Below are 16,772 nucleotides of genomic sequence, written 5' to 3' on the forward strand. Positions count from 1 at the left end.
GTTTTCATGCTATTATATTATATAATATTATATTAGGCTACCTAACAGTACAGCTATTATTAACTAGATGTACCGCAGAGCGGTACAAAATATGACCGCCGACCAGTCCAGCACATTTTTTCCACAAAAATAAATCACGCTGAAAGGCCTATATGATTCTAACTGTCTCACTAAATTGCATTATCCACACACAATTCTCACTGGTATCTGCTAGACAACAAGTACCAAAACATGATTAGTTCATAGATTTCACATGTAAAATTCATTTTATACAACCCCACCCCCATCTTGCCTGTTCATAATTCTGAGAAATTCTTAAATTGTGTGCGTGTACAAGTTTATGTTTGTGTGTGTGTGTGTGTGTGTGTGTGTGCGTGCTTGTGTGTTTGCCTGCGTATGTGTGTTTGTGCATGTGCATGCATGCGTACATATGTCTACTGTGTGAGTATGTGTTATACGTATGATTTACTGTAAATGTATGTGTGTGCGTGTGTATCTGTTTATGCACATGTGTGCACATGGAATGGGTTGACATGGCCCCTTGAGATCAACATACAAAAAAAATGGTCCTCCTAAACCTTACGGTTCTCGAGATATTCACAGAAAACTGTGTCTGCCCTACCCTCCTTTCGGGGGGTCCAGTACAGCGGGGGGGGGGGGGGGGGGGGGCTACAGATCAAAACGAAAACCGATGGTTCCATGCTATCCATGTGGGGTTACATGCCCACCAAGTTTCGTGTACCCCGGTCTTTCAGTGTCCCGGGAATCCTTGTTGGTGTACGGTCACTAAATGTACACATAAATTATTTTATTGTAAGGCCCCCCATGAACGAAAGTTCACATAACTTGGCATGCATTCGGAGGGTGTCATAATGATCCTACACTTTCAATTTCGTGCAGTTTTGACCATGTCAGCCAGAGATATTGTGGTGAAAACACCTAATTTTTTGCTTTTTAATTTTTAACTAGGTGGCGCTATACATGAAATAAGTGGTAATGGGATGGGTTGACATGCCCCCTTAAGACCAACATACAAAAAAAAAGGTGGACCTCCTAGGCCTTACGGTTCTCGATATATTCACAGAAAACTGTCTCCGGCCACCTACAGGCCAGTTGGTGTATAGTAACATAAATTAATTTATCGTGTGGCCCCCCATGAACGGAATTCGATGAAACTTGGTGTGCATTCAAAGGGTGTAATAATGATCCTACACTTCCAATTTCGTGCAGTTTTGACTATGTTAGGTCACAGATACCTGCGATTACAACACCTCATTTTTACTTTTTTGTGTTTAACTAGGTGGCGCTATACATGAAATGAGTGGTTATGGAATGGGTTGACATGGCCCCTTGAGATCAACATACAAAAAAAAATGGTCCTCCTAAACCTTACGGTTCTCAAGATATTCACAGAAAACTGTGTCTGCCCTACCCTCCTTTCGGGGGGTGCAGTCCAGCAGAGGGGCTACAGATAAACGATGGTTCCATGCTATCCATATGGGGTTACATGCCCACCAAGTTTCGTCTACCCCAGTCTTTCAGTGTCCCGGGAATCCTTGACGGAAATTTGGACATGCGACTGCGCGGCGGTCATAATAATAATATTAGTTGCCTAGTATTAGCAGCCTATTAATACGTTATTAGAATAGATTCCTAGTAGCCTACTATTAGTATAATAGTGGTAATAAACATTGTAGCTGAGTAGCATTAGACCTAGGCAAACTTTTCTATTGTTAACAAAACAACAACAAATAATTAATTATTATAATATAGGCTACCCTCTCTGTCAATAAGATCAATTAATTCAAATAGGTTTCTTTAGACTTACTTGACAACATGTTTTCAGGTAGTGTCATAAAGCCCTTCCCCCCTTCTCTACTGTAATATATCTGGATGTTTGACCCTCTGCCCTGTGGCTGCACAGAAAGCTACATGAGAAGTTGCCGCGGTAATGTACTTGACCGGCCCCCTTGACCCCTTACCCCAGTAACGGGCTTATCCGATTGTGAGGTAAGAGGGTAGTCCCCATCCCCTACCTATTGTCCCCAACCCCCAAGTCCAAAAACACCTCAAAGAGAAGTGACAAGAAAAGTGAGACTGGTGTCAAGACAATTTGGAGGTTAATTTCAAGATTCTGAACACGAGCATCAGAAAGATGAACAATGTGTGGATGCACTTCGACCAGGAGAGCAAAACTCTAAAGGCTAAATGCAAGTACTGCAAAAACCTGATTTCAAATCATGGAGGATCCACATCCAACATGAGAAGGCACTTAAAAATGAAGCACCCCACTGCACTGCTTGAAGTAGGACTGAATTTCCTTGCGATTTAGTAATACTGACTCAAGTGACTCAAGTGACTCGTTCAACCCGGATCAGTTTAGTGAGTGACTCAGAATAACCCGGATCCTTAAAAGGAATCGAGTTTGACAGGCCTAGTCTGGACTATGGCTGGGCCACTCTAAAATGTTGGTATTGTTCTCGGTTAAGCATTTCTTGCCTTGTTTAGCTGTATGCTTTGGATCATTGTGTGGTTTAATGGTCCAATGCCGCCTATTGGGGCAGGTCTCTGTTTTTGGAAATGGCAACTGTACTGCTGAATAAAATATTAATATAATTATTGTTAATAATAATAATAATAATGATGATAAATAAAAATAATTTATCAATATTTTCTTACACTCCTAGTACAGATGTCTGCACATAAATCTGTGACACAGCCTTCGTTTGAATGTATGATACCAGGAAGAATATTGCCATATAGTCCTCAATCTGTATAGCACCGGTGCCAACAGCCCTTTAACATCAGTCTGAGCTTATAACGTCAGTGCAAATCTACCATCTAAAAGCAACACCGAGCCAAGAGCACGCCCCAGATTTTGGCTCGTGCTGTTTCCCAGCGGAACGCTCTCAGCTGCGGTTCTCAGGACGAGAGAGAAGAACAAATAATCTTTCAAGTTTCTAATTCGGTGTTATTCCAAACAGTGTTGTATTAAACCTCTCTGGGGAGCGCAGAGCGTTAACCCGATATCAGTGTTATTCTAGCCTCGCTGTGATACACCCTCATGCTGCTGGGTGGGTGTGTGTGTGTGTGCGCCATGCAAGAACATTTTTCCCCCCAGCACAACATTGCTGTTTCTTGTGAAAGAGCATCACCTTTAAAGGGGAAAAGGGACCGGATGCCCGTGTCAGTGGCCAGAGGATGATGTCAGAGCCTCCCCGATGCCTTCCCAGAGTTCTGTCTGTTCTTCTCACATGTGCCATGACCCAGAGGCTGCTCGGCTCCTACCACACACACTCTCTCTCCATCAGTATATCTTTCTTTCGGTCTTTCTTTCGTTCTCTCTCTCTTTCTCTCTCTCTCGCTCTCTCTTTCTCTTGGAGATCAGGAGAGAGGGATAAAGGGTGAAGTAGGGAGAGAAGGGTGAATGAAAAGCTCGAGTCAGAGGAGGTGGAGGTAGAGAAGCAGATTATATGGAGATACAGACAGAGAGAGGGACAGATGAAGATATGGAGGGAGAGAAAGAGGGAGATATGGAGAGAGGTAAAGATGACTGTGGAGGAGGGAGAAGAGAGGGGGGGTGGCAGTGGGAGGGAAGTGAAGAGAGAGAGTGTGAGAGTGTGTGTGAGAGCGAGAGAGACACCTGGCGTACAGCTGGCTCTAGTCTGATTGTCTCTTGGCTTTGCCTTGTGACACTCGCCTTGTCCCTTGTCACAGTGTACAGTACACACACACACACACACACACCTTTCCCCTGGTCACAGTGTACACACTCACACACTAGGAGTGAACGATTTTGGAAAAAAATGTAATTGCGATTTTTCTCACCAATATTGTGATTGTGATTGCGATGCGATATGTGATTATTTTTAAGCTCTTTATCGTCTGTCTTATTCAACAAAGACAAGCAATATATTACTCTATAGTATGACCAACACAAAATTAGATAAGTTAAACATAAACTGTTCTTTCCTGGAGCCCAGGCCTATGTTATGATGGCATTAGGTCATTGAATAAGATTGATGAATGAAATATTTTTTATTTAACTATTTTAATCACATTAGTAGACCTATATTTGTTGAACTTCCAGCCTTGTAAACATTTAATGATTCTGATTAGTTTCTATTTTGTTTCTATTTCATGTAGATATGACCTTCTTTCGTTAGTTAACAAATAGGTCTACATGTAGTGGCACTGACACGGCTTCTCCTTGTCCTGTGCTCTCCATACACACACACACACACACACACACACACACACACACACACAGACCCACACACAGACCCGCTCCTCTCCTCTGTAGGCTACTTGCACGTGAATCGGAACAAACTAACAAACAAACAAACAAACAAATCGGAACATCAACACCGCAGCGCAATACGCATGCATGCAAATTAACTAGTTTGTTCATATCACAACAAAGCCAATCGCGGAGACAAAACTCTTTAAACAGGCAAAGTTATCAGCAGTTAGCAGCATGTATGTAGCCTAGAGCCTTAGCTGATGAGCTAATGTTAGGACAGCTGGGTTTTTGGTAGTTAGCTGTGTCAACTACTTGCGGATAACATGCATCAATCTGTGAGATGAAATGTTTGTGCCGCCAACCCCCTTGGATATCGCAAATGCCCCCATTGTCACTGTACTCCAGTAAACAAAGTCCCCAGTGCACAGGTGAATGGCTGCTGTGCAGCCTAAACAGTCGTGGAGTTTTAATCATCAGCTGGACAAGTGAACGAAGTTACCAGCCAGAGTAGCAGGGGAATTATGAACTAGAACCAGGGACCAAAGTAACCAAAGTAGCTCTACTGATCAGACCTTTCTTGACACTGTTAGCTGGTCCTCTTGTTTACGTTTTTTGCTTCTTCAGTGGTCGGTGAGAAGAGTCAGTGGCGCGTCGGCAAGCGCAAGTATAAATGCGTTTTGGTGATGTCACATATTACAAATCGCAGCCTTTGCGGTTTGAAAATCGTGTTTCATCATATCGCGATATTATCGCAAATGCAATAAATCGTTCAGCCCTATCACACACACACACATGTGCTTTAACCCTTGGTCTGATCTGATTCACTGTGAGAATCACTCTCCTAACATGAATGTTGACTCATGAACTGTGTCATTTCCTGCCGATGTTTGAAATCAAGTACATGTAGTGTTTGTGTGTGTGTGTGTGTGTGTGTGTGTGTGCATGTGCGCGTGTGCTTGCCTGCATGTTTTCACAGTGATCGTGGAAGGAAGCTCCATAATAACTTTTAAGTATGCTGACACCGCACACAATCTTTCTCTAGCTCGCACAGACCACATATTATACCACACACACACACACACACACACAGAATCACACAGTTACGGTCACACACACACACACGTGCGCACACGCACACACACACACACACACACACACACACACACACACACACACACACACACACACACACACACACACACACACACACACACAGAATCACTCAGTCACTATCACTCATACACAAAAACACACACACACTTAGAAACACACACACACACACAGAGAATCACACAGTTACTGTCACGCGCACACACACACACTCAGAATCAGTCAGCCACTATCACTCATACACACACACACTTATAAACACACTTATAAACACACACACTCACTCACACACACACTTAGAAACACACACACACACACTTAGAATCATACACGCACATACAAGTTCTCACACACACACACACACACACAGAGAATCATACAGACGCACTGACACATGCACACACAGGATCACACGGTCTCTCTCTCTCACACACACACACACACACCAGAGCTGCAGAGCGGAGTTGTGTACACACACACAATCACACACATCTGAGGCATGTGACAAAGAGCAAAGGAGCTTCAGGAAGTGTGTTCTGTCCTATAGGAGAGATATGGTTTCCTGATGAGCCCTAGCTCTGTGATCCTGCCCATCTCTCACTATCAGTCTGGGAGTTCACCAACTGCTGCTCAGAATCTCTCTCTCTCTCTCAGAATCTCTTTCTTTCTTTCTTTCTTTCTCTCTCTCTTTCTTTCTTTCTCTCTTTCTTTCTCTCTCTCTCTCTCTATCACACTACACACACACAGATGACGAGGCTGTCACTCTTCGGTGAGGAGCTCTATCTTATCTGTGGCTTCCTCAGAGGACACTCTGTGATGTGTCCTTCAGCCTGTGTGGACATTCTTTGGTGGAGACAGGAAGCTCTCACTGGCCAATGGTGGTCCAGATTACATTGTTCCAGGCTGGCGGCCACGGCGACAGCAGCTCCAATTGTGCAACTGTTGCTGTTCTTTTGTCCTTTCGCATTCTGGAGTTTCTCTCTCTCTCTCTCTCTCTCTCTCTCTCTCTCTCTCTCTCTCTCTCTCTCTCTCTCTCAATGAAAGGAATAGGAATACAGTTGTTGTTTTTTATGACTTCCGGAACGCGTGATTCCCAAATGTTCCGCATTGTTCTGCATCATCAATTTCAGCTGACAGCTTTACAGTTATTTTGGCTTGTGCCTTTTCTTATGCCATTGTTCAGTTCCGTTAAAAATAAGCTTGAATATTGCCTGAATGTCAGCCAGATAACCCAGCCCCCCACACCCCCACCCCCCACCCCCATTAGCACTGAAATCAGTGCGGCTCCTTTGTCTGTGTGCCCTCTGAGGTTTGTTTGTTCCTCTGAGTGAGCGTTTGGGCAAACTGTGAGACTTGGACCGCAAACGTGAGCGCTGTTTAACAATCGCGTTGTTCCTTAAACAAGGAGGGAGGTGTTCAGTTGCTTTAGATGCAACTGTGATGGACGCTGACCCTCAAGCAGATTTGGCCCTGATCCAGTACAACCTCAAGGGCATCTGGGCCTGGGATAAGTCCGGTTCTGATTTGTCCCTGGTCTGACACTGGTTTGGCATGGCAATGGGAGCGTTTTTTGACCAACAGTTAATTAGATGCATAAAACAGGAGGATATGACAGTGTCCAGTAAAAATGGAATAAATGAGCTGTGTGAAATGGTAGTTCACGTCTGCAGTGCAGTGCTAGTTGATTAGTTTTGTTATTTTTTAATATACTATTTATTGGTTCAAGAGTCCGTGTATCATTCGTTCATTTGATATTCAATTGAGAATCAAAAATGAAAAAAACAAAAAATTACTTGTTATTTCATTATTTGTTTATGAATGTAATACAAACAAACAAATAACACGTTGTTTTCCAGGCTTTTGATTTCATGGTCAGATCAAAAGTATAACGTTTAAAAAATGGCTTCAGGGCCTAAACTGATTTTGATATTTATTTGTTCCGATTTCTGTGACCTGGAAGTCTATCCAAGTCTTGGTCTAGACCTGTCAGTGCTCAATGTTTCCAATTAGTGACTTTGTTGCTAGATTTAATTTTGGCCATCCCTAGCGACAGAAAATATTGTCTAACAACTATAGCGAGAAATTGGGCGACTTGGCGCAACGATGGCAAACTTGGTTTCGTTGAATCGACAGAAAATCATCTCCCTTCTCATGCCTGTTTCGTTTATGAACATCGCGTTCGCCCAAAGCGTTGCCCCATGATTATAGAAGTAATGACTGGCCTAGGCTATGTAGTATCAGCCCATGTTAGGGAAGTAGGCCTAGATGTTAGATCTATCAGCTCAGATCATCATTTGTCGCCAACGTCATTGGAAGGCAGCCAGCTGCAGTAGCCTTCTGGTGAGATTACACCAAAGACAGTATATGACAGGGAAACTAGGGACACATACTAGGGGCTACAACTTCATTCACAAACAGAGCAAATAATTCAAATCGAGCCATAGGCGTAGCCATATAGTAGTCCACTTGTCAGTCTTGCCCGTCCAATTACGTTCACCATCTAAAAAAGACGCGCAAGTCAACACTGCTCTGAGAGCTCAAGAATCAGTCAAATCGCGAACAGACGGCAGCTCTGTTTAATTGTCAGGTGTGAAATGCGTTTATATTCAACTTTTTATGTCATAGATGTTGCATGCCTATGGAAGGAAAGGCTTTGTAGTAGGATTGTCCAAGCTGTTGCTTCAGTTTGTGTTTTAAGTTATGCGACGCACCGTTGCTGGGTTCATGCCGTTTTGCACAAGTTTAAAATGTTTAGCTGACTATGTAATTTGACATTTTTGTTCAATAAGTTCTACTTTTCATGTCATGAATGTAACATGCCTATGATAAGGCTTTGCAGTTGTACAATATGGTCAATCTATTGTCTCAATTGTGTTTCATGTGACGAGCCGAAGCTAGGCCTACATTCATGCTTTGTTTTGCTCCAGTTTAAAATGTTTATGCCTAATTTGTCAGCTGTGATCAAATGCGTTCAATAAATTCCACTATGTCATAAATATAACATGCCGATTAATGTTTGTATGGTGTATCTCATCTAGGCTTCTCTTAGGCTATGTTTAATCAAATTGGCTTTGCCCACCCTTTTCTTTCTGTGCCCACCCATTTGAACATTTCTGGCTACGCTACTGAATATCGAGCATAGGAGAAGAAAAAACTATTTGTTTAGACTGCCGACTGAGGGGAAAAAAAAGAGATTCTGTTGCTCTGTCCAAGTGGTCATTTAAATATAGATATTTAGGTTAAATTGTGTATGGTAAAGTTATAATCGGACCAGTAGGCCTAGTCCGATTTAACACTGCAAAACAGAAGCAGCAGCTGGCAATGGAAGTCCAATAAATAATTTCCGGGTCAGAGCAATCGGAAAAAATAAATATCAAAATCAGTTTTGGGCCTGAGGCCATTTTTTAAACGTTCTACTTTTGATCTGACCATGAAATCAAAAGTCTGAAAAACAAAGCATTATTTGTTGGTTTGTATCACATTCATAAACAAATAATGAAAAAACAAGTCCTTTTTTCGTTTTTTCATTTTGGATTCTCAATTGAATATCAAATGAACGAATAATACAGACCTTCCAGCTCCGAACCAATGTGCCACGTTTTGAACCGGTTTTCGTTTGGTCGAAATGCTTAGTACAGTTCAAATGTTGGTCCCGCGAACGAGAATGGGACCGGCTCTCTGCAAGTGGAAAAGGACTATGAGTGGTATCTTGGTAGTGTGTATACTATCCACTGAGTGTATCCATCATTCGTGGCATATACAACTTCCTATCTCCATATTCTATTTCCTGTCTCCACATTCTTCTTCCTGTCTGAAGCCTCACATTGTTACGCAACATCAAGACATGATTCAATTCCTTTATATAGCATCATACACAATTCACATTGTCTCAAAATGCTAAAAAGAGCTCAAAGCCTGAACTCCTTAGGGTAATCACAAAGTCAGCAGCTACAAGGACAAACTGACAGGAACTACAGGGACTCATTTTGAGCAGAACACCACTCAAAAAGCAGTGAATTATTCCTTTTATGACTAAGTTCTTTTTATGACTAGGTTCCTTTTTAAGGATTATTTTTTCCTCCTTCCCATTCGTTCCCAGCGGCAATGCCCTTCATTATCATGACCATCGTGTTCCGGCCATACCAGAGGGGCATCTACTGCGATGATGAGAGTATCCGCTACCCCTACAAAAGTGACACCATCTCCCATGGCATGATGGCCGCCATCACCATCTCCTGCTCAATTATCATTGTGAGTTACCCAGAACATGTTCAACAAAACACACACACTCTCTTGTTTCTCCACCCCTGTAAATCATGTCAGACAAGGCCTACCTGGTGTACATCAAGCAGTTACACTCTAATAATACATACACACACACACACAAAAAGCTCAGAATGAAGAGTGGCTCTTGTTTGCCCACCCTTGTAAATAATGTCCGACAAGGCCTACCTGGTGTACATCAAGCAGTTCCACTCAATAATAATAAGACACACAGACACAGACACAGACACAAAAGTGGCTCTTGTTTCTCCATCCTTGTAGATCATGTCTGGTGAGGCCTGTCTGGTCTACACCAAGCAGCTGCACTCCAACTCTGGCTTCAACCAGTACGTGTCAGCACTCTACAAGGTAGTGGGCACCTTCCTGTTTGGCGCCTGCGTCAGCCAATCCCTGACTGATCTGGCCAAATTCACCATTGGCCGGCCACGGCCCAACTTCCTGGCCGTGTGCGCGCCCATTTCTTGTACGGGCTACGTGCTAAATATCAACTGCACTGGGAACTACCGCAATGTCACCGAGTCTAGGTAAGGCATTTGGAGTGGTGTGTGTTAGAGTGTGTGTGTCTGTGTGGTGGGGGTGGATGTTGGGGGGTAATTCCCAAATCTAGGCAGTCCCTCCTTTCTGTATTAGGAATATTAGATGAGTGCAGTTCCTCAGAAAGTGTGCGTACGTGCGTGTGTGTGTGTGTGTGTGAGAGAGAGTGGGAGTCCCGGTGAGGGTAGTTGAGGCAGTCTTGTGAGAAGCGAAAGTATGAGTAATGGCTCTGCTAAAGGCCATGGTGAGATAATGAAGGAAGACTAAGCATTTTTCATTTTTTGTTCGTTGTTTGTTTGTTTGCAGGTTGTCTTTCTACTCTGGACACTCTTCCTTCGGCATGTATAGCATGCTCTTCCTTGCAGTGAGTACTGTTATGAACTGTTATGTACTGTAGTTTCAGTTTCCCACTATTTTATAAACTGTACTTTACTGTGCTGTGCTGCTTGGAAACCTCCAGGCTGTCCATGACCATAGTGTAATGCATAAACACTCTTAGGCAGGGATCACATTGACCAGCAACAGGTTTCTTTATGGTTCGGCCGCAGAACGGTGGCAGCGCTGGCGTAGCGGTAGCGTTGAACAAGCTGGGCGTTGAACTTGGTTCAACTTTGAAAGCGCAACGCGAGCGTATTCAATTGTCAGTTTAGTCAAACCGTTTGTGTTGCTTAGGAATGAGAGAACTTCTTATGATCTGAGCGTTGCACTAGGCATGCCGCTTTCCGCTGGCCAATGTGATCCCCACCTTACTCTGTGGTTTGTAATTGACTCTGTGGAACACCTCCCCCCCCCCCCCATCTGCAGTTGTACGTCCAGGCCCGCTTGGTGGCCAAGTGGGCTCGGCTTCTGCGTCCCACAATCCAGTTCTTCCTGGTGGCCTTTGCCGTCTACGTGGGTTACACGCGCGTCTCTGACTACAAGCACCACTGGAGCGACGTGCTGGTGGGGCTCCTGCAGGGGGCGCTCATCGCCGTCCTCAATGTGAGTACCTGCTGCAGCACAGCACCACTGCACCACAACACCACGGTCACATCCTCCTGTACCAATGTCATATTACATCACAACACCACTATCACATCCTTCTGTACCAATGTCATGTTACACCACAACACCACTATTACATCCTCCAGTAACAATGTCATGTTACACCACAACACCACTATCACATCCTCCTGTACCAATGTCATGTTACACCACACTACCACTGTCACATCCTCCTGTACCAATGTTATATTGGGGCAGCAGTGGCCTACTGGTTAGCGCTTCAGACTTGTAACCGGAGGGTTGCCAGTTCGAACCCCGACCAGTAGGCAGCTCACTGCGCCGGGATTAGTGTGTGCTTCACCTCACTGTGTGTTCACTGTGTGCGGAGTGTGTTTCACTAATTCACGGATTGGGATAAATGCAGAGACGGGATCAAAAGAGTATAAATACAATACTATTACACCACAACACCACTGCAACATCCTCCTGTACCAATGTCATGTTACACCACAACACCACTTTCACATCCTCCTGTTCCAATGTCCTGCTATAGCCAGGTACTGTAATTTGTAATAGGAGGAGAACTTTCACTATCAGGACACTTCAGGTTTCCGAGAATCGCTTGTTGTTGTTCACCTAGAGGATACACAATGATTGGAAGCCTATGGAGCATCACCGACCAATCAGCATTCATTAGCAGAATGCTAACATGTTAAGGGCCAAACCAGCCCACCCTGTAAAATACTGAAAGGACCGATATTTGTTTGTTTCACGTTTGATGGAAAACCCACACTGTAGTTGTTATAACTACAGTAGAATTTTTTTTTGCGATAAGCAAGTGGAAAAAAAAATTAGCCATCTAGCCCCATACACTCCCATTCATTTTGCACTTGCTTTGGACCGCCCCTAGGGGAACTATAGGTGAACTGCAACTGGTTTCGATACAATGGCCACACGTTTTTTAGGCTAAAGCATTTTGTGTCACTTACTGCAAACATCACCTAACGAAGTCCGTGTCCTGAATACACTGTAAAAAAACGCTGTGGACAGCCCAGGCTCCAAAAACGGCAACAAAAACTACCTGGGCAAACCTAGCCCATAAAAACAAAACAAACTGTTGCAGCAAATCACAGACGAGATGCTCGTTAAGGAGAGTTTCAATTGCACGGGAGCAGCACGGGAGGGAGGGGGAGGAAGTAGCGAGCTAGCTCTCTGTTTTGTTTGAAAGTCAACAGAAGTGACGTTACCCAGCATAGCTTATTTGATATTTATTGATATTTACTCATATTGCAGTTGTTGCTTGAGACCGCCTTGCCTTGACAAATGATGAATGGTGGTATCAAGTAGAAAAGAAGAGGGAACAGCCTCTATCTGGCTGACTGAATGAGTTGCATAACTAAGCACAACAATTTTCCCACCCAACTCACTGACATTATTTGCATTTCTATGTAAACTAAGATACTGTCTGGTCTGTGAGGTAAAGGGTGATAAGAGACGGAGCCGACATGAGCTGTCTCTCTGAATGTTTACTTATGAAAATCACCAGATATCTTTAGTTGAAATGTGTTTTCCCATTCAAATATTACATAAGCACATAACACAGGAGTAAATTTGTGTGTGTGTGTGTGTTTGTGTGTGTGTGTGTGTGTGTGTGGACAGGTTCGTTACGTGTCAGACTTCTTTAAGATCCGCCCACCCCTCTGTGTGCGATCGGACTCTGGAGAAAGTGAGGATCTGGAGAGGAAGCCCAGACTGCAGATTGCTGAGACCGACCGGGCCAACAACCACTACAGCTACCCAGGACCTGTGTGAAGCCTTCACGCACACACACACACATTATACGTTTCCTCACATGCACATATTTTAATATTTCTTATGCACATTATACACATATTGTCATATTGCTTTTCACACATACACACACACACACACACACACATTTACACGCACACACACCTTCTAATCAAGTACAGACACATACATGGACAGTCACCTGGCTATTACCCCATTGTGTGCGTGTGTGTGTGTGTTTGTGTACTTTGTTTTTTTGTGTTTGTGAGTGACCATGTGTGTACAAATGTACAAGAGTGTGAATGGTGAACAAGCAACACTTTTATTGTTCATCATAAGGCTGACTGCTGTATGCAAATAGCAGGTCTCTCAGTAGCTCAGTAAGTGGCCTCTTCCCACTGCGTTGCTGATGTTCTTCAAGGTCAGAGGTCATTGTAAGCAAGGGACCAACAGACTACGATGGCAAAATTTCTGGATTTCAAGAGGGCAGGATGCGAAAAGGCTTTTTTTTTTTACCCATAGCCATGTTCACAGTGCCTTCATGGTTTGTTTTGAAATTGTTTGTAGTTTTAATAGTTGCTGGGTAGTAGTTGAGCCTGCTGTTGTGGATTATTATTTTGTTGTTTTTTGTAGAACGGTCTCTATATGCCTGTTTTATACTATTACCCTGTATTTTAGTGCCACATTTAAGTCTTATTAATTTGTACTTAACACTGTGCTTTGGCACTCATGCTAACTCATTATGAGTGCACCATTAACATAAAGAAGCAGTGCTGTATTGATAGCCTGGATATATTAGCTAATGGCTGCAGAGCTAAGCTTGATTAGTTCTGTTTGATCTGAGCTGAAATATCAAAACATGAACACATTGGACCAGTGTCGGAGCTGAGCTAGAACTGAGCCGGACTCACATCGGGTCGAGTGATACTTTTGTGTTTGGTGTGTGCGAGTTGTGTGTGAGGTGTGTGTGTGTGTGTGTGTGTGTGTGTGTATGTAAGAACCATTGCTCTGGAGAGCATGTGCATTTCCTTAGAGCACAAACTACTGTCTGCCATTTAGATGTGAAACAAAGTATGTAAACTCACACAGTTAAATTTGTTCTCAATTAGTGTGTGTGTATGTGTGTCAAACACTTAATAACACATTCGTTGGACAATATTATAAACTTGTACAACAGCACCTGGGCTGTTCTAAGAAACACTCCAGGTTTTTGGAGAAGTTATACGAATAGATTGCCACCTTGTTTTAACAGTGCGTGTTCTTATTCTCATTCCGTAACCGATGGAGCCCTGACTGTTGTTGCTGGTCCATTAGATGAATTGTTTGGACAGCAAGACTGCATTTACACTTCCTGTCTGTTTTGGACAGCAAGACTGCGCTTACTCTTCCTGTCTGTATAACTATGTTTTGTATCTTCACCAGTCTTTGTCTAGACGCCCATGTTATATTTTCTGTACACACCTGTGAGGCATATTTATACTGATAGCAACTGCACCCCATATTCAGTCAAGCTGTATTTTATGTCATTTTTCTCAGTACTCATTCTACACTGTATGTATGTTTGTTTGTTTGTTTGTACCAATCATATAGACCTGAATGTTTTTCACGTAAAAGATGCTAAGCCACAGAAATCGTTGTTCTGTTTCTTGTAATTAGTTGTGGACTGTGTTCTGGTCTCTAAGTGTACCCAGCCTAGTGTCTTCTCTATCTCCTTCATTCTTTCTTTCTTTCTTTCTTTCTTTCTTTCTTTCTTTCTTTCTCTCTCTCTCTCTCTCTCTCTCTCTCTCTCTCTCTCTCTCTCTCTCTCTCTCTCTCTCTCTCTCTCTCTCTCTCTGCTGGAATGCAAGAGGTGACACTGTGTCAACTCTATCGCCTCCACACTCGTCACATTCCAAGACTCTCCCTTCAAAAACAGGAAGCGCAGTGTTCCTGCGTCTGACACCAGGCCCCCCTGCCCACCACACAGGAAGGGACACTTCACTGTGTCTCTCTCCCTCGCTCTCCTTCTCGCTCTCTCTCCGCACCGCGCCACCCTCTGTCCTCATGCCAACGTAAATGCCAGCCCATTGTGCCGCAGGGTGGCAGGTCAACCAGTGAAGAGCTGCACGGCACAGCGTGGCTTGACCGGATCACTCTAGTTCACGGCTGAGAGAGGCCACCTCAGCAAGTCACATGGGGCCACCACAGAGAGGAGCAGCAGCACCGAGGGTTAACCAGGGGAGTCATCACATACTAGAGCCCATATGAGGACAAAGGCCGACCTGGACAATCACATACTAGAGCCCATAATGGGTTAATGTCAGGTTGGGTGGGGGAATAGACCACACCTTGTCACGTTGTATTAGCTTGGTTTCAGTGAGTCCTGTGGTCTTGTGGGTTAGCTTTGGTCAGCGCCTTCAGTGAAGTTCATTTACACGCAGACACTAATGACGTGGGCCTCATATTGGCACAACCCTGCGCTCACTCACCCTGCCTTCAGCTGACCGCATGAACTCATCATGAACTTATGATGGACTCATGATGGAGACCTGGGTCACCCCAGTCAACACTTGGTGTCTTCTCCCACGCAGGCCACCGTCTGGGCCAGAGAGGTGAGGGATGGATGAGGAAAGCTACATGCCTGTTCTGTGTTGACGCTGTCTTGTCCCTCAGGTGACCAGACCTCTGGAGAACAGACTCCCTTATGTGCTCTGATCTTGGTGACCTGCTCACACCATATACACCTGATTATGATCACTAAAGCCATCCCATAATGCCCCAGGACTGGAGAGGAATCTCATCACACCTGGCCTTACCCCGTCACACCTGGCCTGATCCGTCTGTGTCCTCTCCTACCCGATGGCGTCTGTGTCCTCTCCTACCCGAAGGCGTCTGTGTCTTCTTCTACCCGAAGGCGTCTGTGTCTTCTTCTACCCGAAGGCGTCTGTGTCTTCTCCTACCTGAAGGTGTCTGTGTCCTCTCCTACTTAATGGCATCTGTGTGCCGAAGGCCTGACATCACTGGACACCACACGGTTCACGACATACTCTTTGTCTCCCATGTCCTTTTCTGGAAGGACGACATGCATAGCATCATCTTTGTGTATTGTGTTTTTGTGAGTTTTTAACTTTGTTGTGTTTATGTTTGTAAGTTTTTTTTCTTTGATTCATAAACATTTTGACATCCATTAACAAAGTTGGGTCCAGTCTTTTCTTCTGTGTGTCTGTGTCTGTGTCTCTGTCTCGCGTACACAGAGTGAGTGAGCGAGAGGGGGGAAGTATTGGAGCATTTCTGCTCCAACAGGAACTGAGAGAGGTGAGGGTGTCATGTCTCAGCCTGACGTTCAGGGTCGGTGCTCTACTGTTTCTCACGGTTGTCACTCGGTTACCGCGCAACACTTTTAGCTGCTCCAGATAACTACTTCCTGCTCTCCTAAAGGGCATCATCTCCTGTCCTATTCCGGAACGCTGAGATGGAGGTCCTCACCCCCGACCCTCACAATGCACCATGGGAAAGGAACTGCAGTGTGTAAATCTGATTTATGCCTTCCCATTGTGTGACATGCTCTGGCAGAAACACAGCACTGCTGAACAAATGGTGCCCCTCACATTAAAAATGCAGCCCAGTAGTAAAGGGCACAGAAAAAGCTGACAACTGTAGACCCCCCCGCCCCCCCCCCTCCTCGCTCTCTCCCACACATATTTGAAATGGTTTTGAAGGCTCTCCAGCACCACTGTGTGGTTTTGAAGGATCTCCAGCACCATTGAGTGGCCATTCAACTACAGATGGGCCATAACGTCTGCTCTCCACAACCTGTTTACTGTTTGGACTTCATGATCAACATGAT

The 16,772-nt window shown here is 44.3% G+C and overlaps 1 protein-coding gene across 2 annotated transcripts in view; it reads left to right on the top strand.

The window, feature by feature from the left end:
- The window catches only part of LOC121681058 (phospholipid phosphatase 2-like), a 39,038-nt gene extending 24,461 nt beyond the window's left edge, over window positions 1–14,577 (top strand). For both annotated transcript variants that reach the window (XM_042060694.1, XM_042060756.1), the window contains exons 3-7: window positions 9,453–9,604; window positions 9,899–10,161; window positions 10,478–10,535; window positions 10,976–11,152; window positions 12,815–14,577. In XM_042060694.1, the coding sequence (XP_041916628.1) occupies window positions 9,453–9,604; window positions 9,899–10,161; window positions 10,478–10,535; window positions 10,976–11,152; window positions 12,815–12,967 (803 nt within the window). In that variant the 3' untranslated portion in view covers window positions 12,968–14,577. The remainder of the gene's footprint in view (window positions 1–9,452; window positions 9,605–9,898; window positions 10,162–10,477; window positions 10,536–10,975; window positions 11,153–12,814) is intronic.
- The last annotated feature ends 2,195 nt before the right edge of the window (window positions 14,578–16,772 follow it).

Source organism: Alosa sapidissima, chromosome 1 (assembly GCF_018492685.1).
Source record: "Alosa sapidissima isolate fAloSap1 chromosome 1, fAloSap1.pri, whole genome shotgun sequence".
Classification (NCBI taxonomy): domain Eukaryota; kingdom Metazoa; phylum Chordata; class Actinopteri; order Clupeiformes; family Clupeidae; genus Alosa; species Alosa sapidissima.